Raw genomic sequence first — 27331 nt, forward strand, 5'->3', positions numbered from 1 at the left:
CAGTTTTTTAAGGTATAACAGAGTGTTTTATTTTCTAAGCCAAGCCATTAAGTTAAAATGAACATTACCCACTGATTCTCCCAACATGAAAATTTTAAAATGCTTCATCCTCAAATCTCCGTATTACATGGTGAAAGAAATGTGGTCTAAATTGGATTATATACTATTAAATGCTAATCCAATAAACCATTTTAATATGCATCAGGCTCAAACACAAAAGATGATTTTGTTCATTCAAATCATTTTACCATTGTTACTGTCGTGCATTTCTGTTCTGCCATCTTGTTTTTTTATTTATTTTATTTTCTGTTCAAATGTAATCATCATCTCTCTGGTTTACATATTCAGCTAGGCCTGCAAGCTCACCCTCAGCAATGACAGCAGGACACCGGCCACAAAGACTTCAAAGACCAACCGCTCTCTCTCTCTCTCTCTCTCTCTCTCTCTCTCTCTCTCTCTCTCTCTCTCTCTCTCTCTCGTTTCCTTTTATGCTTTCATCCTCACTGTTTCATTCTTATTTTGTTTCACACACTTAGCTCGTGGGTGGTTGTTTTTCTTTTTGGTTAACCAGAAATTCCTTTGCCTGAGAGAACACAACAGGCATTTTTCACATTTATTTTCAGAAAGCCTGTGTTGTCAGACGATTGTTTCATTTGTTTGTTTGCATCAATATGGGATTCACATTTAAGGTTTGTTCCTCAGATTAAAATCGACTCACTGTGGCACCTCTACCATGTCGCCAATCATAGTTGGAACCTGAAAGTCAGCATCCAAACTCAAGTCCTTTTTCATTTCACAGTCATTCAGCACTTGAGGGGGTTCTTTGTCCTTCACACCATTTACACATGCCTCAACCGGGGACCCAAGGACATCCAAAGAGCCTATGTCTGGTGCCTGCTCATGGCACTCCCCATTTACCTCAGGGAGAGCTGACACAGATTCCTCTGCTGAGCCAGAACTCTCACAGTCCCCATTATTCAGCTTCTCTTCTATGACAGTCGGGGCAGTTTCCTCAAGGCAGAGCTCATTGGTCGAGGTTGATTCCAAGATGACAATTGTGGGAATAGACTCCTCTGCAATCTTTTGCTCTGTCGTAGGTTCGGGTTGTGTTGGCTCTGCGGGTGGCAAGGGATCTGCTTTTGTTAGTGTGACCTCAGGAAGAGCAGCAGTTTCAGACTCAGGCTCTGTGACTGTTGGGGTTTCTTCAGGGGAAGGCACAGCTTTTTCGACCTCTGCCACACTCAATGCCTCGGAAACAGGTTCAGGCGCTGGGGTAGACTCAACGACTGACTCTGGAGCTACTGCCTCAGTGACTGCCTCTTGTTCTGGCGTGACCTCTGTGGTTTCACTGACATTTGCAGCCACCTCAACCACCTTCTCTACTGCCTCCTCTATGATAGGTTCTACTGGCAAAGCTGCAAGTTGAGGTGATGATACTGGCTCCTCTGGCACAGGGGCAGGATCCTCAGGTTCAGCTGCAGATTCCTCAGCTTCGGGGACAGTTGCATGTTCCTCAGGTGCAGCTGCATGTGTCTCGGCCACAGCTGTTGGTTTCTCAAATAGTGTTATCGGTTCCTCTGCCACTGTTGCCTCTGGCACATTCTCAAGTTCTTCATGTGTTGTAGGAGGGTCTTCTTTCACTGGTGTCTTCACTGGTTCTTCTGCAGTCACAGGGTTCTCGGTCACTGGTGTCTCTGGTACAGCAGCCGGTTCCTGAAGTGTAGCTGCAGATTTCTCTACTGCTGGTGCGGTTGTTGGTTCCTCAGGTGCAGCTAGAGGTTCTTTTGTTACTAGTTGCTCTGGAGCAGAAGTCTGAGGTTCCTCGGCTGCTGGTTCCTTAGGTGCAGCTGAAGTCTTCTCAGCTGCTGCTGCCTCTGGTGCAGCTGTCGGTTCCTCAGCTGCTGGTTCTTTAGGTGCAGCTGAAGTCTCTGGAGCAGCTGATGGTGTTTCTACTGCAGCTGCTGGTACCTCTGCTGCCGGTGCCTTTTGTATAGCAGCTGTTGTCTCGACTGCTGTCGCTGTTAATGCAGAGGCTGGTACCTCTGTAGCTTGTGACTCTGACACAGCTGCTGGCTTTACAGCTGCCGCTTCCTCTGGAGCACTTGCTGGTTCCTTAGGGGCAGCAGTAGATGCCTCTGTTGTAGCCAGTGGTTTTTCTGGTGCAACATCATCCTTCTTCTCCTCTGCTTGTGCTGTTGAGGAAGATGCGGTTTTCTCAGCTGGTGCTTCAGACTCCAGCACTGGTGCAACTGCATTTACTGCTGCAGCCTCCTGTGGTGCAGCCTCCGCCTCAGTCACAGGGCTCTCTGCCTTCTCTGATGGTTCAACTGCTGCCACAGCACTCTCCTCTTTCTTCTCTTTAGGGTCACTGACATCGTATCCCTTCTTCCGTTTGCTTAACTTGCCTCCCATGATGTCCTGTGGGAGCAGAAGAACATCTTATGTAAGCTATGTCACTGCGTTTCAATATCTGCACATGTATTTGGCAGATACCTTTATCCAAAGCAATATCCATTGCATTCATTCAGTGAATACATTTGGTCTAAAACTCCAGTGGTTAAATAACCAACCTTCTTAGAAGCTCATTATGGATATGAAATTGTAAAATGTAAAACTGCCAACATGACCCAGCCCATTTCTTCATTTAAAAATCCCTCACTCATTCATTTCAAGCAAATGCAACCTCTGTCAAGGACTTTGAATGCAGTCCAGCTATGTTAAGAAGGAGAATGTAGCGGACCAACAGCGACTGGATGGGAATGTCACTTAGTTCAATAATACTATTGAATATTGAATAGTATCATTTATTATTGAATAATAATCACTTAATATTATCCAAATACCCAGTCTTACAGTGTTATGGCAGCATGTGATTATTGTATATATAATGGGGTAGAAGGATCTGGAATATAGCACTTTAAATGTCTCAATCCTTGCCCTATCTTATCGCTAAGTTCAAAACCAACAGGTCCGTGTACTTTATAATATCTTATTCTTAATTTTTAATTCTATCAGTTTGTATACAACATTAGTTTACAACATTAAAAAAAAAAAAAAAAACACTATCATTTCATATAAAAATCATTCACTTCTCTTATGTTTCATGTCTGGTTTGGTTAGTATATACTCAAAAAATAGCTATTGCTGCTTGGTTTGGGGAGATGAAAAGATAAGATTCAGGGAAAAGGCTGACTATAGATCACATAATATAGGCCACATTTGTCAGTGCTACTGATGCTACTTAATTTGTTCTTTTGAAAATCCAAATGAAAGCTTTCATCATACAACAATATTTTTTTATTGTAACTGGCAAGTAATCTAATTAAATTGTAGAAAGTTGATATGTTTAAATTAGGGCTGTCAAGCGTCACATAATTACATGATGTGCAGATTAATTAATCGAATCAATCACAAATTAATCACACATCAAATTTGGCTGAGAAATGTATCCCAAAAGATGTTTTAAAGTCATTATTGTGTTAAATTAGAAAGGATATATATATATATATATATATATATATATATTACTCTCTCTCACTCACACACACACACACACACACACACATACCCAGTCTTATATACGGAAAGTAAAAGTAGTACAGGTTTGAAACAACATGATGCTGATTAAATAAATGATTCTTTCATTTTTATTAGGAAAACTATTCCCAAAATATGAAATTATATTATTATTATTTTTTATGAAATTATGCTCTTAATAACAAACTAAACTTCCAGGTGGCAGTAAATGTCTAAATGACTAAGTTCTTGAGTCATTAATTTATTTGATTCTTCAATGGTTTGATTTATTCAAGAATTAAGTAAATAGGTGTGTTGACATAAGCGGTGTGCTTTGAAACGCTCTCGCTTTAGGCTACTGTATTGTCATACACCGATCAGTCTGTGCAGCGCCGCTTCAAGTCATACACACCTATTATGAATGGGCCTTGGTTCAACCAATTGATTCGCTCAAAACGTTGATTCTTTTAGCAACAAAACACTGCTGTGTGTAATATTTTGCCCAGAGATCTTGATTTTAAGGGGCATTCTAGCTGCATTCTATAGGCTACACTGGCCTGCATCATGTTCATCACCAATCAACTGTATGAAATGTAAGACTTTTCTGGGGCGGGGCGGTGATCATTTAAAAGCATTATTTTCCCATAGCTAATTAATTAAATTAACTTGTTAAATAGACAGCCCTATTGGAATTATGAAAGTGTGAGGTAGATTATTATTATTTATTTATTTAGTATTTATTTGCAACATATTATGGTACCAATTGCAACCTTTTAAAAAGCTGCAGTTATTGCAACTCAGTTGACTAAATTAAATATCACTTAAACTGCAGCATGGTGGGGTTACAATAGGAGCTGTCCGTAGTACTGCACTGCACTGGGGCAAACAAAGACCGGATACGCAGTCATGCCCCAGTCCAACCTGCAAATGAGTCCAGCTGCTGAGTGCTGTAGTGCCTAGTCAGCGCTCACTGAAGACAGCTTTTATTAGAGCCTCTCACAGCGCTCTGTGCCAGAATGCTTCAGTTCACAGCCTCCATTAGCCAATTCCAGCAAATCTAGATGAAGTTACTCATTAATATGATGCAAATAAATCTCCTTAATGACGGTATGAAAGTTATGTCCTTGAAGTCGTGGTGAAATACACCGAGTCAAATTGGCATATCCATTGCTGCGGGTTATAACAATTAATCATCAATGTGTAATGATCAGTCCTAAAAATGGAAAGCATAACACGAAAGAGGAAAAATGTATATTTTGATTGGCTATTTATTTAGCCTATATTTTTAAGTAAGACACACTACCGCCCACCCCCACGCTAGCACCCCCCCCCCCCCCATCCCCATTCATATCGATCAGCTCCTCCTTACGTCTGAATAAGATTTTTTATTAGTGCAAATAAACGCCATTTCCTTAAAACATTGCTTTCCATAGCAAGACGAAATTAAGGGAAATCGAAATACAAGGGGTTAAACTGTAAGAGAGCTACCTGTAACCCACAGCTCCATAAATAAAATAAAAGCTTACTTTAACTCATATGTTGATCTCTCTGTATAGCCTACATTTAGGAAACCAGTCACACATTCCCATGATAATTTAGAAATATTAAATGTGACATTTGTAAAGTGGCATTCAGATATCTAAAGGAAATAATAAAGAAAAAATCACGTAGCCTACTATAGGCTACTTAATAATCTAATTATGGTAACCTATTGAGCATTTTTAGTTTTCATAAGTGACAAATCAGAATTGCGAGAACAAAGAACGGCTCGTGCAGTCTGCATTGTTCAAATACTATCTCCTGCACCAATAAAACGCTTTTATAAACGTTTTATAAGTGATTTTCCCGTTATTTAAAGAGACTATAAAATCGAGACTAACATTTTACTAACCTGTCTCTCAGTTTCTGTTGAAATCCGCTTGAAAGAGCGTGTTGAATGTACTTTCTTTTCTCCTGTAGTAGTGAATGTGATTCAGTCAGAGCCAGTCCTACTCTCTCCCTGAGGTCCAATATGCGACTGGGCGTTTTTTCTTCTTTCACCCCTCCTGTTCAACCCCCGGTTTGTGAGACATCTGTCGTTATCACAGCCTCTCCTGCCCACTGCCCACAATCCATATACCCTCCTTCTCCTCCTCCCTTCCCTTCCCTTCCCCCTCACGTTGGGTGCATATTTTAGCAAGATTAGATGGGCATTATAATGGGTTTTGGGAATAATGCCCCCTTTTCTTTCACTTTTTGAAGTGATCACTATAGCAACCGTATTCCTTTGACTTGAAGTTGCTGCCTTTTTTCCACCTGCTTGATTGGTTTTAGCATATCTCTCTCTCTCTCTCTCTCTCTCTCTCTCTCTCTCTCTCTCTCTCTCTCTCTCTCTCTCTGTGTCTCTCTCTCTCTATGTGTGGAAAGTAGGGGGTTACAGCAATTCTCCACCCCCATGGCTGAAGGAGAGGAGAATGAAGTGAATTGTAAGCAGGGCCTTCGGATACAGACGTCCACTGATCCTGTCCTAAGCAGTTATTCTGTAAAAGGAAGCAAAACTTAAGGTAACCATTGCTTAAACAGCAAAAGGCATTTCAGTTATCTTGATAACACCGGATGAGTCAAATACTCTTCGTGTCTGTAAACCACCAGATTATTGTTTTCTGATTGACATTTATGTCACAAGGCAGAGAAGTCAAGAAAAGTGTAAGAGATCATGAGGTCATCCCTAATTATACATTCCACTTTAAGCGGTCTAATACATGGCACTCTTGTGTAATTTCGCTGCTCTGTGTCAATAGTAAAGTCAGAAGCGCAATGAAATTCTAGGCCCGTTCATGTGTACCCTAAATAAAATGCTGAGTACATACAAACTTTTATAATAAGCTTTAGACTAGATTCAACAAGCATCTATTCTAAATGATATGAGCTCTAATATCTTATGTGCCCTCCAACCAACCATTTTTGTGATTTTTAACAATACAACAAACTTAAAATCTTCATTTTGAAGAGCAATGAATTATGTAGACCTAACTGTATCGCAAAAACAGAAAAATGCTAAATTATGAATTGGACCTGCTTTGCACCTGTCTGTGACAATAATAATCAATCCTTATGTAGACAAGCCAATTCTATATATTTGATATAGTTTTTTTTCTCATCCCAGGCTCATGATTAAATCCCACTGAGGGGAGGAATGAACCAGCGCCGCCCTTTCATCACTGTAGACACATGGAATGCTATGAAACATGGTCGTGGGAAACCAGTTTCCCCTCTGTAGTTCTGCGTGTTTTACAGTACAGCTTGCATTTTTTTGTCAAGATTAGAAATTCAACAATCCGACACAGGATTTTACTGTCAGATACTAAATATGAGCTTGTGGTGAGAAGTGAAAAGTGTAAATGTTTTGTTTTGTTTCTTGACAGTTTCAATTATCTACATTCATGTCTAAAAACTGCACAGTGTTTTGATTTCGGTCACACAGCTGGTTTGTTGGTAATTTGTTAAAATGCCCAACTATTCCAGGCAGAGAGTTCAAGGTTGCAGTGTTCCCACAGACTCTGTGAAGCGTTGAAAGGTTTATGATCTGTGAGCTTCATGCCCTATAGAATGTTTGGCAAGCATTACATATCTGTGATTAATCATAAGTCTCATGTCAAAGAAACAACAACAAAAATGTTAGCTTGTGATGCAGCTTTCTTTTGGGGGGGAAAGAAGACAGCAGCCTCTAGTGTCTGAAGAATGATGGTGCATCAGAAGTAATGGCCAGATCTCAAAGCCTGTGAACATGAGGATGCGAATATTGATGAGAGACAGAATGACAGGTATAACATTTCAAAATAAGAAGTAATTTTTCAAGTGGAAGGCTTATGAAAGCTAGATAAAAAAGATGAGTCTTGAGTTTAAGACTCACTGCAGTTAACTATATAGACAATAACAACTAATAAAATGACAAAAACGCAAGAAAAAAAAAGGCATGTACAATAATTAATTCAAATGTGATGTTAACAGAGGGCTTGGTGCTTTGACTCAAGTCAGTAAAATAACTTTTTCTTGACAGCAGGGTGTTAATGGCAAAAGAATAAAAGCAAGATCAAGTTACAGGCCTGTATATGAGTCAGGGTTTTGGCATGCTAATTGTCCCAGGAGACCCCAGTCTTACCCTTCCGCTCTTGCCAGTGAAGCACAGTTTCAGTTTGCAGGGCCATATGGAGCAGCCTGAGGGAATCGCCTCTAGATGTAATTGTGGCAGTGCCTCAGCTGTCATCCCTTCACCCCAACACTTCATTTCGGGCCTGAATGATGTGGACCTTTATTATCTCAGCACCTATAAGCACACATACATTAGGTGTGGTCTTTATTTTCTATTCTTTCCATATTTGCCTATTGTAGTTTTATTTTACTAGTTTCCTCTTTGTACCAACATATATATATATATATATATATATATATATATATATATATATATATATATACCTATATATATATATATATATATATATATATATATATATATATATATATATACCTGTTTAGGTCATAATTTGATAATTTATTTAATGGTGTGACGCACATCTTGTGTGTTCAAGTAGCTATCTGCAAATGCACTTTTGTCTTGAGACAAAAAAAAAAAATTAACAACTTCTTTTCTTTGTCCATAATTTATTTACTACTTTTACATTATATGAATTATTTGCGAAAGTTTGTTTTTAAGTTAAAAAAACGAGGTGAGATTAATCATAATTCTCTGTTGGAAAAATGATGGGTCTCACGTTTTCTTGTCATGTGATTATTCCACCGGCAGATGTCGTCACTGCACTTTATCGAACCCTTTCTCGCAAATAAATAAATAAAAATAATTTTTTTTACAATAACCTACACTAACGATTAAACTCAGTTCTTGAGAAGAATGTTTTATTTGGTTAAAAACGCAGTAGGTATTTATGAATTATTCAATTTGTTACATTATATTTAAGTGGATTTAAGATATAACCTACTTCTAAAGAGTTACAATTACAAAGGGTAAAATGAATCGATATAGTAAAACAAAACAAAAGCTTAAAATCTGCAAACAATGACATTTTAGGTCTAGGCCTACTATAAATAAGTGGTCAAATGTGACCTCTAAAGATCACTTTTATTAAACAGTTATTGTTTCTGTTTACATCTGGTAATACTCAAAGCGATTTAGGTCTTCGTTAAGTTACCCCTTCTTTGAAGACAGGTCCAAAATCTAGACGGGGGGTTTAGATCGTAGGCTAAGTTACGTTATGTTATTTATTTATTTATTTATTTTTACGTAAAAAAAAAAGGTTATAATAACCATAGACTGCAAAAAAGGTTATAACACGTAACAGGCCTATCTATATTGTAATAAAATGTGCATTTAGTCTAGTTCACTCTATATGCGTGGACCAGTTTCCTCTCCTACATATTTAGGTCTTCACCATGAAAAAGCAAACCGCACAACCGACCTCAGATCAGCGCGCTAATCACATTTACGCGCGCGGCAAAGTCTGAAATGACATCATTCAAGCCAACGCGGATAGTGCTTGCCTTGTCAAATGCCTGATCATAATTACAAACATCAGGGCAAAAAGTATTTTATGATTTAATGTGTCCTACATAGTATTTTAAACAAGCAAAGAAAAAAGTATGAGTTCTGAGGAACCATTCGGTGATTTTTGTTAAGTTGTGTGTCTGTTTGTATATTTCTAAGAGCACTGTGCGATATCTCTCACTACGGCGAAGTCGTTCTTCATGAATATTAATTTGGTCACGCTGTCTTTGCTGTAAAAAATACAACCCGAACCGGTCATGTGCCTAATTAATATTCATGAATCAACTTACAAACGTCAGCTTTTACTGGAAGGACGACAAGGTACGTGGTTAATATTCATGAGCTAGTCCTTCGCCGTAGTAGGATAGGCAGTTCGCGGAGCTTCTCATGTGAGGTCCTCAGGCGTTCAGTGTGTGCCTCCCTTTGTGCCTCTACACTCAAGATGGCTCCCGTTTTAGAGAAGAAGCTTTTGGGCGCAGCTGGGACAGGCGACACTATGGAAAACAGTAACGAGGATGATGAAGGACAAAACCTCTGGTACGCTCGTACCCTCAAAGTGTCCAGAAGTGCAGCGGTTTGTGCAAGGAGTCCGTTTATCTGACAGTGTGAAGTGTTGCTTTGTCACCAGCCGGGTGCTGCCCTGTTCAGACGCCGGTCCTGGATGAGCCCAAAACACTGCACATAAACTTACTGCAAACAAAGTCTGGATTAGGGTAGATTAGACCTTTACATTGGGCTGAATAATAAAGAAAGTATTTGGGACGCTAGGACGCAGATTGTCTCGGTTTAAGTTATATGGCCATGTCATTGCTCACTGGTGGATGTTGTGTGCTATTTTGGCTAGCATTTAAACTCAACGGTTTTCATATTTGTGGTGTTCAAGTCGTTTCTCCTGAAGCTTTGCTTGTCTAGCTGCTAACGTTAATTAAATTGAAATGCGGGTGATGATTATTGTCAGGAAACTGCTGATTTGCTTTCTAACGGTTGATTGAAATCCATCTCTTGTGTGAGAGGTTCATTCTTGTAACGGCCTGTTTGTGGATGTTTTGGTAATAATATATTAAGTTACCTAGTTGCTGGTATCTGCAGACGAAACTAAACATCCAACTACTTTCTACAATTTAAAGTCCCTGTCTGCTAATGTCATGAATGGCAAGTGATCGGTGGTCATTTGTTTTGTGTTTCAGGTCTTCAATCCTCAGCGAAGTTTCCACACGCTCAAGCTCTAAACTGCCTTCTGGGAAAAATATAGTGCTTTTCGGTATGTGACATTTGTTGTTTTCTTGAATATTTTTTTCAATCAAAATTCATAGCTTATTAAATGCGCATGTATGTTTTGCCTACAATATCGACGTACGCTGCTTCATTTGAATGTGCAACCTTCAGCAAACGTTGTTCCAATCATGTATGGCTTAATGTTTTTCTGTTGAAGACAAATTAAGATATTTTAAAGAATGTTGGTATTAATCAAACTGTTTTGGTTATTGAATTCCATGGTATGGAACAAAACAAACTAAATCTATTTTAATGTGTTCTACATAAGAAAGAAAGTTATGACAAGAGTGAAAGGAATGACAAGAGTGTATGAATAATCACTATTTTATTTTGTTTTTATTTTAGTTTTTGGTGAACTATAGTTTTAAGTTTGTCCAAGGTATAAAGCTGAAATAATCTTCATTGTCTTAACACGTAAGATTGTGTCATGATTTATGAGTGATATGATTTCTGGTGTTTTAGGGGAGGATGGTTCAGGAAAGACGACACTCATGGCAAAACTTCAAGGAGCCGAGCACAGTAAGAAAGGTAGAGGGCTGGAATACTTGTACTTGAACGTCCAGGATGAAGACAGAGAGGGTAAGTGATTGAAACTGGGTCAAAGAAGGTGATAAAATGATTAACAAAATATTATTTAAGGATTATGAAGCTTTTGCTGTTTTAATTGCCTTTTTTGTGTTAAAAGGCTGCACTATGAAATTGAATTGTTTTGCAAACAAATAGTGTTGAATGCCAAAAAATATGAATGATAAATACCGGAATTTTATTTTATTTTGGGAGCATACTCCCTATGTAGAAGAAAATGCAGTTTATTCAGGTTTTAAAAAACAAACAAACATATATTTACAATAAACTTTTCCAGATTTAACTCGCTGCAGCGTTTGGATCCTGGATGGAGACCTGTACCACAAAGGCTTGCTGAAGTTTGCAGTGACCACTGAGTCGTTGAAGGACAGTCTAGTTGTGTTTGTGGTGGACATGTCACGGCCTTGGACCATCATGGAGTCGTTGCAGAAGTGGGCGAGTGTGCTGCGTGAACACGTGGACAAACTGAAGATCCCACCTGAGGAAATGAGAGAGATGGAGAAGAGGAGTAAGTGCCGTTTTGCTTTTACTACTGGGCTGTAGTATTAACACCTTGGGCCGGTTTCACAAAGCTATCTTAGACCTGTCTATGGTGTTAGACAAGTCTAAAATTTGCTCATAAACTAGTCTAATGCAAGTTAGACTGTTTCACAAAAATAAAGACTGACTTAATTTAGAACAAACATTTTTTTTTTTTTTTCGGTCTGATTTAGATCTGAAGTCTGAATATCTACTACTATATCTAACTATGCCATAGTCAAAGTCTATCTTTGTGATGCTGGCCCCTTGCTGTTTGTTTGTAGGGGTCATTCAGATTCAAGGGATATTATGGGTGATTATAGCATATGCATATTGTCTTATTCATGAATAGCTGCAGGATATCTGTTCAACTAGAGGAACTTTTGTGCAGCACCGTATATATCAGGCCGGTGGGAATAAGATACAGCAGCTGAACATTTATGTCTCCGTTTTCAAATGTTCCTTCTCTGGTGAGAATAGTTTCTTGTCTTGTATTGGTTGCTACATTTACATATTGACAGTACAGTCAGTGACAGATTGTGCAGAAAGTTGCGGTGCAGTAATAAATGCACTAATAAATCCCTCATAACATAGCAGGTGCAGAGGTTGATTTTGGTTTCTTTTTGAGAATTCAGTAGATAATATAGGAAGTTATGTGAAGTAGTCCTAATCTAGTTTTATTATGAGGGTTATGAGAGCAGGAATGCCTGCACTGTACGATGGTTTAATGACAGTCTAGATATGAAGCAGTCTTTGTGCTTTAAATTTGCATGACCCATGTTGTCAGACTCTTGCTGTTAGTCAAAATGGTCACGAATACTGCCTCACAAGGAAGTGTTACCTAGTTGAAATTAAACATTTGCTGATAATCATCATGTTTTTTTTGTTTGTTTTTGTTTTTTAAAAACCTTGGAAATTAGATGATGCACTGCAGTTTAAAAAATTGATGGGGTCAGTAAGATTTGTTTTGTTTTTTCATTCTCTTGCCAAAACAGTTAAACATTACAGTTAAAAATGTAATTTGTTAAATATTATTCCAATTTGTTTAACTGTTTTCTATTTTAAATCTGCAGTCCTTAACTTTTGGCACTTTAGTGGTTAATAAACAGAACTGCATGTGTCTGTCTTCTAAATGGTAATGTCAATCAGGGCTTGAAGTGAATATTTTGGATTTCTAAAACATTTGACTGACCATACATTTGATGGCTTGAGGTGTTTTGCTTTATGAAGACTTTAAGCCCATTAGTGTTTGAGAAGTGTGATTGTGAAGAGAGAGGCAGAGTCCTCAGACATGAAGTGAGAGGTTATTTCTGAGGATGACTGTTTCTGCGTGTGCCCTATAAACAGGGCTGTGACAGCAGAATGGGGAAGTGGCTTGGCAATGGTATTGTTTTTTAGTTTCCATATGAAATACAAAACCCAGTGGTTTTACAACACATTTGAATGGCAGTTTTTGAATCTCTAGACCGTATGATCATCTTGTTGTGTGATGTTCATCCTTCTAATATTTTTTTTACAGAGAACATGCTTTCTTTGATGATTTTCAGTGTTTTACTTTAACAGTTAAAACATGTGATTTAAAATGTTTCATGGAAACTGACCCACCCTGAAAAAGGGCCATTGCTTCCTTAAGGAAGCACAAGCAGCCTCTGCTCACTCCTCCTCACATCTGACCGGATTCAGTGACGTCAGCAGCACTCTAGTGGGAAGGGCAGTTCAGCCTCTCTTACAAGGCGTTGCATCATGGTCTGCTCACTCAGACGTTCCTGATATTCAACTCATTGTTTTTAGCATGGCATGAGAGCAACACCCAAGCACAACTCAAACCACTGTGCTAAAACATACTGTCTCACAACTCTTAGTCAGCTAACACATTGACCGAACATTTTTTTTTTTTTTTTTTAATTTAGAGAGAGACATCAGGATGTACTTTGGAAATACTTGTTCAAGTATTGTTCAGATGTGGCCTTGTAACTACTTTTTTTTATAAACATATATATATATATATATATATATATATATATATATATTTTTTTTTTTTTTTAAAATAAAAACACTACTTAATCGGTATTTACTTTTTTGTTTTCTATCATGTTTTTAGATGCACTTGTTAGCGCTCTGATGCCTTCATGCCTGCAAATGCACACTGGACGTGTGTAGTCTGTTGACTGTCCCCACCCTTGTTTGTGGTAGCTGGTCAAAGTCGACAGTAGAAAGTGATTGTAAACTGGTGCTTCTTTTGATTGAGACTATTGCATTAAGTCATATTGATTAAGAAAGTTGCAGATTATTTTTTTTACCACAACTTCAATGTTGATTGTCTGGTGAAAACAGTCTGATAAAGTTAATTAAAAAAATATGTTCACTATGTTTTTCAGCCTGAGTTTGTTTAGAGAACTGTGGAGATTACGTGAGGTAGTAGAATCAAGGGTTTTATATAAAAATGTCTGCAGACGGTGCCATGTGATATTGAGCTCTTGCCTTATTGGCTATTATCATTTAAAAAAGAATCACTAGATGCAGACGTTAACATTGGCTTGCCTTCTGGAAATAATTAAGATGGACTCTTTGTCCAAAAAGAACACAGTAGTTTATTGGTTTGCAACAGATTATCTTGATCTCTGGCTTCTGTGGAAACATACACACTTCACATCGCTGGGTGAGTGTTGGTAACTGAGTGTGATATAATTAGTAAATAAAGAGATTGAATCCAGTTTATACACCACTACCATTCAAAAGTTTGGTGTCGGTAAGGCTGCATTTATTTAATCAAAAATACAGTAATATTGTGTCATCATACTATTACATTTTAAAGTAACCATTTTCTATTTTAATATATTGCAAATTGTTTTATTCCTGTGATTGCAAAGCGAAATTTTCAGCAGCCATTAATCTGTAAAAAAAAAAAATTGTAGTGACCCCAAACTTTTAAACGGTAGTATATGTTAAATCTGCTTTTAGGACTGGCATGTCTGTTATTCCAGCAGCATGTTTTTCCATTAACAGTACGCTAAAGGAAGTTGTGCAGCTTGCCTGGTTTCTGGGTCATCTGGAGCTGCATTCTTAAGGTTCCTGAGGAAGTTCCTCCCCCCTTTCCCTCACTCACCACCTCCTCAATCTACCACCAATAATAGACCATTCCAGCCACATTCTTCCGCACATCAACACCATGCCCTCTTCATATACTCCTGTGTATTTAACATTGTTTTGAGTTGCTGTGTCTGAGCTCTACATTACAGAACACAGGAAGAGTCTTGAGAATGTGCTGTCAGCTCTGTTCTCTTGAGCTGCTCTTCTACAGGCATCGGACGCTCAAATGTGTCCATAACAAGTCATGATTTCAGGCAGTTTGAGTTGCCCAGATAATGACCTGTTTGGGCAAAACAACATGCTACAAATCCTTGCCAATGCTAAGATTTATTTATGTATTTTTTTCTTTTTTTAAATGTAATCTTTTTTTTTGGACAGACTGTCTGTTTGGGTCTTATGTAACCTGACCGGGATGTCCTAAATATGTGGATGTTCTCTATATTTGTATGGCTTTTTATTGGTCGAGGCTATTTAATACTTAAAGTGATAGTTCACCCAAAAGTGAAATTTCTGTTCATTTACTACTAACCCTCATGTTTTTTAAAATCCATTGAATAAACCCAATCAATTTCCAAACACAATATACAAAGGTATCAAATCATGGTAAAAAGTTTAAATCCAGTCTGCGCTTTCTTTATTTTCTTTTGCGGTCGAATGTGTTTTCAATTACCACTGGAAGTAGTCGAAAGTGGAGAAGCTCAACATGTTTTAGACCACATTTACACCTTTATTTATATAGCGTCGTCTACTTGTGATCCGAATCCAATCGACCAAAACAAATTTTAGTGAACAGGGCCTTATATAATAACTTTTACAGGTCCACTAGAAATTTGTTATGCCAACTAGCATTGTTGTGCCATTTAAAGAAACAGTCAAACTTGATGGAGGTTGATGATGGATTGATACATTTTGTCGTCATCATCAATCTAATATAGCTATTGTTTAAAGGGGCTATCTGTAGGTTTTTACTTCTAAAAATCTTTATCCCCTTACTCGTCAAACAGCTCCGGTGACCCCAGATTATCGCTGTTCTACCTTTATTGCTCATTTAAACATCACACACTACTTGATCTGGACAATCTCAGCAAGATTAAAGACTCCTGCTTTGAAATTTGACCACTCCTTACCAATACCCGAGATCAGTCTGATTAATGGTCTGGCCCCGGCGTACCTCTCTGAGCTGGTCACTGTATACCATTCAGCCAGAACCCTCCGCTCAGACCACCTCTTTGATGATTATCCCCAAGTTTAGATGCAAAAAGTTTTGAGGCCGGTCTTTTGCCATCCACGGTCCTACTTTGTGGAATGCCTTACTCCCCTGCGTAACATTACTTTGTTTAGTGTTTTTAAATCACAGTTGAAAACATTTCTTTTCAGGAAGGCTTTCAACACGTAATCATTTGTTTGTTTTTTTTTAGTTTTTTTTTTAGTCGTTATGTTATTGTGTTGTAACTGCTTAGATTAGCTTTAACTTGCAATTTTTATGTACTGTTGTCTTTTTATGTGTTTTTTGGAAAGCGCTTTGTGCACCTTTCTGGGTGTTTTAATGGCGCTATATAAATAAAAATTTAATTGAATTGAGTCTGTTAAATTTTGAGTTTTGAATTGGAAGCTCTCAATTGGTTGACTTTCACAACACAAATATATGCATGTTGTGTCTATTCATAATGACTTATGAGCAGAAACCTTTTTATTTTGGGTATGTCATGAATGCATCACTTGCCAAAATTGGGGTTGAATAGAAAGGGGTTAAAAGAGTTTCCATTTGTACATTTATGAGCCAACCATAATGTGATAGAAAGAATGACACCTTAACTGTCCACCACTGTTGCCCTTAATCAGCCTGTAGGCTCAATTCTGTGTGTGGAGGAGTCAGGTCCCAATTGGCGTGTCATGCGCTTTCTCACCTTCTTGGGCTTACATACGTATGTCAGCCATTAGTTGCAGCGGCAATCGCTAGCAAATAGACTCTGCAGATGGAAAGAAGCGACCAGCCTCCAGCACAATCCAGACACCCACGGAAACTCCTCGTAAGTAAAAAAAAAAAAGCCTTATCTAGCGCATCCAAAATAGAGAGTGACCGGCGTCGGGCAAAGACGAGTCAACATCGGAGTGGCGTTTGATTCTTTGAGGGAAGCTTGTTATAAAATCAGACCCCGTGCTGTCAAACAATAACCTTACAGTCCTGTAACTTTTCTTACCTCTAAACATGCTGGTGAATCTCGATTGCTCTGGTTGCTGTGGTCATGCTCATACGAGCTTGCGCACCGAGAACGATCATGAGACTGGCTGCAGTCTCTCTAACGGCCATTGGTGTCAGTAAGGGTTAGAAATTTTAGAACTTACGCAATGCTCCGTTAAACCCTATTGTCGTCTTGCTAGAAATTTATCTCTGCAAAATCTGTTGCCTTTGCTTACTTAAATGTTGTCATGTCATGGATTTGTTGTAGCAATAGTGTTTTAAATTGCAATGTGATGTAAGTTGTAATGTGATGCTTATTTTTGACTTTATGATGTACCTACTGACACTGTTTACTGTAAATAAATGTGTAAAGGTTTGACCCTACTTGTGTGTTACTCTCCTCTCTGCAGTGGTTAAGGCCTTCCAGGAATATGTAGAACCAGAGGAAGCCACGCCAAGCTCGCCCCAGAGACGAGGGCCAGCAGCTGCGGGAGACGACGAGAGTGTGCTGCTGCCCCTGGGAGACAACATCCTCACACACAACCTGGGCATTCCAGTGCTCATAGTTTGCACAAAGGTAGGTGAAAGTGATCAAATCATTTGGCCTGTCACATTGGGTTTAGTGATCGTTGCATATCAGTATAATACATGTAATAAATACTTGCTGAAAAAAAGTCAAGATAGTTTCTTTCAAAAAAAAGGCTTACTGACCCAAAACGATAATGTACGTCCTGTGTATAAATATGAATTTGTAGGTATACTGTTATTTGAGTGGGTGTTTTGAGTTGTTTTGCTCAGTGTTAAGGGGATTTTGCTCTGATGTATCAAGTGTGTTTTTCCAGATGAAAAGCTCCCTTTATGGAGTCTCAGTAGCCTGCAGGTCCAGAGCTGCAGACTGACCATGCTCCCCTCACATGCTCTCTTAGATCAGAACATGCTCAATGTTCTCTACTATTGTTAGCCTCCCTCCAGCCCTGTGTGCATGCAAGACAACCTGTTTTTAAATGAGGGGGTTTAGGTCCGAGAGTAAAATGTTCGCTCTTTGTTCTCTTCAATGTCAAGAGGCGAAGTGATCAAACTCCCTCACCCTAGAATAGAGCCTGATTAAATTTCAGAATTGCAGTTCTTTCCAATTTACTTGAAAACACAAAGTTCTTTCTAATCAAAATGCATTAGCATCATCGTTACAGATCTGCGGAAATGGCAGCATTTCACTGGCCATCTGCAACACCTACAGTATTAGAGGATCGTTCACCCAAAAATGAAAATTGTCATTTACTCAACTCTCGTGTTGTTTCAAACCTGTATGACTTACTTTCTTCTTTGAACACAAATGGTATTTTGAAGAATGCTGATGTCCAAACAACATTGGATGCCATTGATGTCCATTGTTTGGAGAAAAAAGTTTTTAAAATGATCCTTTTCAAGATGTCAACTAAGGTTTAGTTTCCCAATTTATAAATTGCATTGCTTCGTCACAACTTTCACAAGTATTACAGACAGGATATGTTTTATTATTGAGTGAGAGAGTATGTATTGTGGTTCAGTAGATGGTCAGTGGTGTCTGACATGCAGAAATGTGTTTGCATTTCCAGTGATGCTCATGGAAGCCTCCTGAGTTTAAGCAGCCTACTCGGCACCTCCTTTTCCTGCCAATGTAATAATTGCTGGCAATCGGTGGCAACCTGAGTCATTCATAAATGTGGCTGCTGCATCGTAATGAGTCCCATTGCGCATGTGTGTGCTTCTCTGCTATTTTTAGGATGGGTTGTCTGTGATATGCCCCATGTCTCAAAAGGGACGAAACAAAAAATGGGACACCTGAGAAAGCCTAACTGTTAAAGCAAGTTATTTATTAACAAAATAAAAAATAAAAAAAAAATCTGTGTAATGTAGTAGTCAGGCATCAGTAGTGTTATGGTAGATGAATGCATGAGTATGTAATGTGCAAAAAAGAAACAACCAAACAAATATTAAAAGCAATCTAATCAAATAGGTCGTGCACATCTACCATCCATCTTGCTTCTTTTAGAGGTGAAAATGGAAGTTGGCGTCAGGTGTCACCGACGTAATTATATGGGAGGGTGAAATAATCCGTTCAACCCTGGGGAAAACCCCATTAAAGACACAGGTCCTCACAGTCTGTCTTTTTAAAAACAAACACTATCTTAGAGCTTCAATACATTTATAAAGGGATGGTTCACTATTTTTGTTCTGTTCAAGTATAATGTTTTAAGACTCTGCACCTAAGACACCCTCTCAAGTGATTTATCTCTGTCTCTATCTCTTAGTGTGATGCTGTCAGTGTACTGGAGAAGGAGCACGACTACAAGGAGGAGCATTTTGACTTCATTCAGTCTCACATACGGCGGTTCTGTCTACAGTGTATCCTATACAAAAGCAGTCTCAATATATTTGCTTTCATAATCCTATACAGTAAACTGTAAAAAATGTATGTAAATTTACAGCAAAAAAAAATAAATAAAAAATTTATGTAAATTTACAGAAAAAAACCCCCCCAAAAAACAGGCAGATGTGGTTGCCAGAAATTCATCGTAATATTTGCAGTATTACTATGTGGCATATTGGTCCTGTACATTTTCCAACTTCTAATAGTATATTTCATCAAGTTATTTAATGTTGGTATACCAATCTACTTGAAGTACCAAAGACTATGTCTAGGTGCCGTGGGCGGTATATCAAGTTTGTACGATATATTGATATGTTTTTATAAAGATATTGAAGGATGCAATAATGTTCATATAAATAGAGAGACACAGATATTTGTCTTGAACATGAGACACTTTAGTTTAAGGTCTTTTAAAACAACTCGTAAGATTTAGTTAAAGTGGTAGTTTACAAAAAAAAGATTCTATCATTTACTCACCCTCAATTTGTTCCATACCTGTATGAGTTTCTTTCACAAATCATTATATTTTAAAAATGTAATAATGTAATGTAATATTAACCCTTTTTTGCACATGTAGGTTGGGTTAGCCTACACGTTTACTTCATAGCCATCAGTATGAACATTATTTATAGGACATTGGACAGTATGTGAAATAACATTTTGTTTGAAATACTGTTAGTACATTTTTTTTTTTTTTTATCCAAATAGAAAAAAGTAGAAGACATCTAGACATCTATCGTATACCATTCAGCCAAATAATATATAAGATATGATTTTTTTTATTTATTTTTTTGGCCATATCGCCCAGACCTACCAAAATCTGCTCTTTACTTTAAAATGTATTGATAACCACCATAATGATACAGGTGGTAAAACGGAAAGCTACATGATGATGAGTGAAAAATGTTTTTTTTTTTTTTTAAATGTGACCTGTCCGTAAAATGTGGTCACTGCTCGTTTATAGACATAAACTCAAAAACAGAATATGTAACCCAATAGTGCCCTTATGTTCTTTATTGATAACAATGAGAAGAAACCAAATTATTTACAAAAAACAAAATATGTGTATAATGCAGGTACTTCTGGGAATGTTCTTTCAGTTTTTCATTGTAAATTATATAGCATTTTATTGTTTTTACTTGCAGAAAATCTGAATTCGTTTTTTTTTTATTTTATTTTTTTTATATGTAATACAATATTTGGCGATTTAGTTTTTTACCATACATGGTGAGGTGAACTTACCATAGCATGTTTAGAGTAATTTGAATTCCTGTAAAAAAATAAATAAATAAAAAGGTGTACTTATCCTTAATCAAGTCTCAAAGATGGAGCTGGCTTGATTTACACTTCGGTCAAAGAGGAGAAGAACATAGACCTCCTCTACAAATACATGGTGCACAAAATATACGACTTCCAGTTTACAACGCCTGCCTTAGTGGTTGAGAAGGACACTGTGTTCATGTGAGATCTCTGAAATCCCCTAAAACATTGCATTTATCATTTTATTATCTTATTTATCTATTTCTGCAAGAAAACCATGTCTAATTCAGTTTGGTGAAAGTCCGTCAAACTGGTTTCAATTAAAACTATTTTAATCTCTGCGTAGTCCATCTGGATGGGACAATGACAAGAAAATTGCCATCCTGCATGAAAACTTCACAACAGTTCGACCTGAAGATCCCTTTGAGGACTTTATAACGAAACCTCCTGTACGAAAGGTGAGGAGAGAAAACCTAGGAATGAGAATTTCCCCTTGGATTTTTCTGTTTGTTAAACATTTGCCTTTTTATCTCCTTTTTTGTCTCTAAAGTTGGTGCATGACAAGGAAATTAGTGCAGAGGAGGAGCAGGTCTTTCTCATGAAACAGCAGGTAGGAGAACAAACTTTTTTTTTTTTAAGTTTTAAGATCCGGTTTCCTTCATTCAGTGCTGAAGTTAAATATTAGAAACGCAGGCAGAACATACCTCTACCAAGCAAGTGATCTCTACTAACATCAACACGCATTTCTCACTGTGCCCTTCTGCGGTCTCTCATTAGTTTGATTAGATGCAGTGAAACTCATTTGACTCCTCTGTGTTTTCATTGGCTGACCCGGTGTCAGCTGTTTAATTACACAATATTTGGTCATTTTAAAACATTAATTCATTTCTAATGGACCTTCTCACATATTGGCACATTCTCTGGATGTTCACTGTGGGTCTTGTCAAATATCCTGAACAGCTCTGCGTGGTTTAATCAATTGTGAACAGTGTTTATGTGAGGGTTTTTTATTGAGAATGATCTTTAAATGCATGAATGTTTCACCAATCATTATTACGCATTTAGTGACCCGGATCTATATCTAACATGAATGGATCTCTGCCTGTCGCGATAGCATGAAAGTCCTGATATTAGAGTAACAATTAGAGAAGAATAAATTTGTATACCTTTTGGATCTTGGATGGGGTTCAGTTTGAGCAGATGTTTTCAGAGCTCATTTCCCAGTACATTCAGCATCTGGCTCATATTCACAATCTCAAATGTGCTCAAAATTATCATTTTCCACATCTTTGAAATCAATATTTTGATCGCTGACTGCTTCTTCACCATCAAGTGACAGTGACACTAATATTTGTGTGCTTGCTCTTCAGTAAATCACATAGCTATTTCAAAGTTTGCTGATGATACTTCCTATTCTTTTATTTTCTGCCTGCGAGTGAAACGTCACTTATATCGTTTTGTATCAGAAATAGTCCCTTGTGTAAACTGCACTTATTCAGTTATCAAAGATTCAATTATTGTTGTGCAGAAAAAAATATACTTACACTGTTACACACGTCAGTTAGTGACGCATATAAAATTTTTTTAAAAAATGAATGGGAAAACAGGCATTCTTTTATTATTATTTTTTTTTTTTTACTTTTCTTGATGTATTGTTTTTAATGAATTGATTGAACTAAGAAGGTTGTTGTCTAACTTTGAAAAGTAAATGAGGAGGGTAGTGTATGATGTCCCGAGTCACTAAAGACCAGAGGTATACGTTTAAGGGTTAATAATATTAAGCTGCATGTAAACACAGTCACCGCTGTTAAGCGGCTCCTTTTGATTTCACCAAGTACATTCATTTCTTTGTCTTTGAAATGAAAAGATCACTCTCTGTGACATGGAAGACAAACAAAGTGTTGTGTATTAGCTATATAACTGCCGTTGTATAATACAAACTTAAGGACTTTTAGTCAAAAATAGTCTACCATTCAAAAGTTTGGCATCAGTAAGAAAAGTCTATATTTATTATACTAAAGCATATTTATTTCTTTGTTTTTTTGATCAATTTACCATACTCGCTGGAGACAGTAAATTTCTTTAAAAAAAAAAAAAAAAAAAAAATCTTACTGACCCCAAATGTATGAACGGTAGCATATGCATTTCAAAATAATGATTAAAGCTTTTTATTAAAAATGTACATCTTACTTTATTACAGTCATTGTTATCTAAGCAGCCGGCCACACCCACAAGAGGAACAGTAAGTGTGACTTCAGACCTCACACTCTCCTCATACACTTAAGTGTGACACTGTTATGTTGCTTTGAGGATTTGGTGAGATAATATTTTGACACTTATGCTTTAGAGTTTTACAAAAGCCACCGAACTCTTTTGTAGGTTTAAATTGCATTTTAGATTTCCTCTTTAGTGATTTACGTATTGAAAAATCTAAATCTCCTGAATTGCTTTTGCATTTTCCTGACACCTGTTTGTTTGTTTGTTTGTGTGTGTGTGTGTGTGTGTGTGTGTGTGTAGGAGTCTCCTGTCCGGACTTCATCTGGTTCACCCCGGCCAACAGGCCGAACAGGGCCTACAAACGTGGCTAGTGTCTCACCCATGACTGCAGTGAAGAAACCAGACCCCAACATGAAAGGTAATATCTTGATGCAGAACCTAAATGAAGCTTTGTGTTCTCATGGCTCTCTGTTCATCAGTGCGGCACAAATAACACATGATTGTGCAGTCAGAACAGTGTTTTCTTGAGTCTAAATATGAGTACTTTTTCTCTTTCTTTCTTTATTTCTCTCTCTCTCTCTCCCACACTCATCTCATTTTGCTGGATCATCCCTCTGCCTCTGTCTTGCAGTGTCCTCCTAACCTCTTTAAAACACTGCCCTCCTGAGGAGACCATTGGATAATTCCCTAAACATTCTATTTCTGCTGGTTCCTGTTGGTGTGGGAAAAAATGAAATGTTCACACCATTAAGCTTAGGTGGAAAGCATATCACATACCAGCAGGAATAGATTCAGTTGCTTTAATGAAATAAACTTTTATTTATTCTTAAAACTTACTGCCCTGTAGGGTATCAGGTATTATATTGCACTTTTTTTATTTTTCAGTTAATAGCCTGCCTGTGAGCATTGTAGTTAGTACCATTGAAACCAAGGAACCATAGCCCTCCCCTTTCGGTGTTATAATGGTGGTAATTGTAGTTCTGTATGTGCTTTTCAGTAGTGCAGTGTAAATGAATTATCAGCTTGATCTCCCCATTGTCACTTGAGGTCATGATACTTAATTTATGTGCGTTTGTAGGAGCAGCAGCAAATGAGGGAGTGCTGGCCAACTTCTTCAACAGTCTGCTAAGTAAAAAGACCGGTGCGCCGGGCAGTCCTGGCTCACCAGGGACAGGAGCAGGAGCGGCTGTACAAGGGTCTGCCAAGAAAACAGGTAAATTCTTCCTTTTCCAGCCTCAAGTATAGGAACAGGTGAATCTCACAAAATACTGCTATGTATGGGTCATATCTTAGCCCAAAGTCTTGATTTTTATAACAACATTACTGTATTGCAAAACACAAGTCGTCCCAAGCCATTTGTCTGAATTTCATGAAATGGGGTGTGCACCATCCCAAGATACTCCTGACAAAAGTGATCAAAATTAAAGGGGCCACATGATTCGATTTCTTGTTTTCTTTTTTGTGTGTTTGTGTTGTTTAGCTGTTTGTGGATGTATAATATCTGCAGAGTTACAAAGCTCAGTCTCAAACCCAAAGAGATATTCGTAAAAGGCTCAGCCACGCCTTCCTTTTGGGGGGGCGTGTTTCATAAAAGAGTCTCATAACACCGCGCAAATGTATACACAAAGAAAGAAGGCGTAACTTTTATTCTCACTGTATTGTTGTTGCCGACATGTCGTGGAGACGGTATGTTTTTTGTTGCGAAAGCAAAACTACTTTGTTTGGCTTTCCCAAAAAAAAGGACACAATTAGGAAAGTTTTTAAGTTTTATTAACAACACTGTTCTAGAACAGTACAGCCAAAATATTCGACTGTGTGCTGGGCATTTTTCGAAGGAGTGTTTCCAGAACCTGGGAGAGTACACGGTTGGCTGTGCAGAAAGGCTGATTCTAAAAAATGGGGCAATTCCATCTTTGCATTTACATTTTGGCACTTCTGACTCATGAAACTCTAAGTCTCTGTCTATTTTAAGAATTTGCCTATTACTGACTATTCAAACGTGAGTTTTGAGCAGTATAGAGTAGCGCTTCTTTGTTGTTTCTACGATCAGAAATGCAGACATGGGTTTATGTTTATTTAGTGTTGCATAGATCTGATTTTCCAAGTATAGTAAGGGGCGTAACATTTCTGTCACACGCTTAATGTATTCGTGCCATTCACAATTCACTGGATCAGTGGCCAATCAGAGCACACTGCACTTTTCAGGACGATGAGCTTTGTAAAAATCTACACGTTTCAGAAGGGCGGGCCATAGAGGAGCAACATGTACAGTATGTGTAAAATAATGATATTTATTTTTTACCTAAAATTGCATAAACATTGCATTAAACCAAATGCACCAAATATTTTAAATGCAATGTTGCAAGCCTCAAAAATGTGGTAAACATGGATAACAGGAGGACATTCTGAATATGTTTTTTGTTCCTCTTTTGATTTTGGGTTGACTAATGACTTGTACAATTCTTCATGAGGTTCACCTGGCCATCTTCTGTCATAATGTTCTTTTGTTTCCTCTGGACAATGCTGTTTTTTTTGGAGTTTTACCCTTAGAGTCAGAGAGAGTAACCAGAAGGAATGGGCTGAAAAGCCTGTGTGAGTGACGCCACCATGGATGGTGATATCCAATACTCTCTGGTTTTCACATTTAGAATGATGTCAAATTCATACCAACTGCACTTTTCTTTTATGATACAGTTAGAGGTCGACCGATAGTGGATTTTTACCGATAACAATAACTAGGTTGGCCTGCGCTGGCCAGTAACTGATTAATCAATTGAGCTTTTTAAAATGGATACTGGATGAAAATAAACATGACACATAAAATAGCTCTGAACGTTATTACAAAATTTGAAATCCAGTACTGAACCATGAAAATGCACTGTACTTTTTACATTTAAATAGTGCATTAACTAATGTTAAGAGATTTTAAAATGTAAACATATATTAGTAAATGTTGAAATTAACAATGAGCGATACTTTTAAGTGGAATCTTATTGTTACTAATTCATATAAACCCAAACAGTCATGCTTAGGTGGCCATCTTTAAATATCTACTCAAACGCTATAGCATTGAAATTAAACTCATATGTATATTGTATATATACTCTCACTTTATTTGCCTCTATTTTAGAACATTTGATTATCTAATAAAAATAGCAAAATATGTTAAACAGTGACAATAAAAAAATTAATTAGTGTTCGTGTTCTCTACTAATGCAGCATCTAATCAACAAATTAAGTACTTTATGAGATGAAAACGTATACTGTATACATACCATTTCGTAGTCCGTTTTAAATCCGCATTTGTTGTTTGCCTCGCTGTGAGCGCACAACCTCACGTGTCAAAACAAACTCCAGGAAGCGTCAGTGATAGTTTTTATGTCACCTCTAGAGGCCGCTCTCGTAGTGTGTAACGACAGCAAACTCTTCTCAGCCCCCCGCCCCAGCAATGGACACAATGCAGAAAAAAACTATTTGTTTGTATTTGTTGCCGATAACGAATTGTTCCAGCAATCGGCAAAACCGATAAATCGATCGACCTCTTGTTACAGTGGTTTACATGAAGTTCTAATATATATATATTAACACTTTTCTGTTCTTTACCTGCTGTTATGGCCCAGGCATGTAAATTAAATTGTGCTTTGATAAAGAACCCCATGCGGTTTTGTTTTCTTTTCCTTTTCATGTCTGTCTTAGTAAGTTGCACAGCATGCTCCTTTTTGAATACATACCAGCATGCAGCACTCATCCACCGAAATGATTCCCACATAACCAACCTATGTTATTTTTATATTCAACACAGAAACTACAGGAGATTACTCTGTTTTTTTTCTCTGTCTCTCTCTGTTTTTCCAAGGGCAGAAGCCGGGTTTGACTGACGTCCAGGCGGAACTGGACCGATTGACTCGAAACCCCGACTCAATGTTAACGGCCAACAACACCCCAGCGACAGAGAACGAGGCATGAGCGCGTCAACAGCATTGTCCACTCTGGAAATCAACATGTAATGACATAAAGGAGAAAAAAAAAAACGCTATTCATGACCAAAATTCCCCCCACCTTGTGTGTAAATCAGCAAACAGACCGAACGTGTTGGGATGCTATCAGATGTATAGGCTCTGATGTTGTGGGGGAAAAAGAGGTAGATATTTGAAAAGATGCAACTGCTTTTCTTTGTTTTCATTTCCAGACCCCTTTCTATGTTTGTTTGTTTATTTGTGGTGATTAATTTTTGGTGTGGCATGGCAGGTCAGGTAATGGGTGCTCTCTCCTTAAGGAGGCAGTCGAACCTCTGAAGTGTGGGGCCTCGCTTAGCTTGGGACACTTTTAACCGCACCCATACCCCTCCTCCTGACGAGCAGATGCGCACTGCTGCTTCCGAGCAGTCGCTTCCAGTATTGAAATCTGCTGCAACTACTGCTAAAAGCCTAAACATATTCATCGAAAACAAGTACTTGCAAAAAGTATATAGTAGCGTGTACAAACATAATTGCATTTATGCTGATGTATTTATGAAGAAGCAAGCGAATCAAGCTGTTATTTTCTCTCTGTGTTTTATCAGTGAGACGTTAAGCTTCACTTAACACGGTTAACATCACTGATGTCATGACACTAATGACAAATACCCATTGGCCTTCAGCATACAGGAATGGCAGACATTGCCACACCGCCTCTGAATTATGTAAATATGTGCTAAATATTTGCTACACAAGCTTTGATTTGATTTTTGTATTAAATT

General features: G+C 37.8%; 2 protein-coding genes across 3 annotated transcripts; one reads left to right on the forward strand and one right to left on the reverse strand.

The window, feature by feature from the left end:
- Positions 1 to 282: 282 nt before the first annotated feature.
- Positions 283 to 5547, reverse strand: LOC120480980 (uncharacterized). Its single transcript, XM_039674392.2, has 2 exons — positions 5408 to 5547; positions 283 to 2418 (listed from the first exon to the last, which is right to left on the reverse strand). The coding sequence occupies exon 2, from the start codon at positions 2410 to 2412 to the stop codon at positions 715 to 717; it is 1698 nt and encodes a 565-aa protein (XP_039530326.2). The 5' UTR covers positions 2413 to 2418; positions 5408 to 5547; the 3' UTR covers positions 283 to 714.
- A 3889-nt stretch (positions 5548 to 9436) lies between these two features.
- On the forward strand, positions 9437 to 26705 carry dync1li2 (dynein, cytoplasmic 1, light intermediate chain 2). Of its 2 annotated transcripts, none has more exons than XM_039674390.2 (13): positions 9437 to 9592; positions 10243 to 10316; positions 10793 to 10909; positions 11193 to 11423; positions 17117 to 17283; positions 18998 to 19091; positions 20442 to 20577; positions 20723 to 20834; positions 20927 to 20986; positions 22577 to 22618; positions 22894 to 23011; positions 23672 to 23806; positions 26450 to 26705. In XM_039674390.2, exons 1-13 carry the CDS (start codon positions 9498 to 9500, stop codon positions 26557 to 26559), a joined length of 1491 nt encoding a protein of 496 aa, XP_039530324.1. In that variant the 5' UTR covers positions 9437 to 9497; the 3' UTR covers positions 26560 to 26705. The 2 variants fall into 2 exon arrangements, with proteins under 2 accessions (XP_039530324.1, XP_039530325.1); XM_039674391.2 differs by having other exon boundaries at positions 26455 to 26605.
- Positions 26706 to 27331: the final 626 nt, after the last annotated feature.

The sequence above is a fragment of the Pimephales promelas genome, chromosome 1, assembly GCF_988280905.1.
Source record: "Pimephales promelas chromosome 1, fPimPro1.hap1.1, whole genome shotgun sequence".
NCBI lineage: Eukaryota > Metazoa > Chordata > Actinopteri > Cypriniformes > Leuciscidae > Pimephales > Pimephales promelas.

Excerpts from the sequence above, each read along its gene's own strand:
- LOC120480980 (XM_039674392.2), bottom strand. The coding sequence starts at position 2,412 with ATGGGAGGCAAGTTAAGCAAACGGAAGAAGGGATACGATGTCAGTGAC.
- dync1li2 (XM_039674390.2), top strand. The coding sequence starts at position 9,498 with ATGGCTCCCGTTTTAGAGAAGAAGCTTTTGGGCGCAGCTGGGACAGGC. Across the intron at positions 9,593-10,242 it reads GATGAAGGACAAAACCTCTG|GTCTTCAATCCTCAGCGAAG; the intron begins GTACGCTCGTAC and ends TTTGTGTTTCAG. Across the intron at positions 20,578-20,722 it reads GAGAAGGACACTGTGTTCAT|TCCATCTGGATGGGACAATG; the intron begins GTGAGATCTCTG and ends ATCTCTGCGTAG.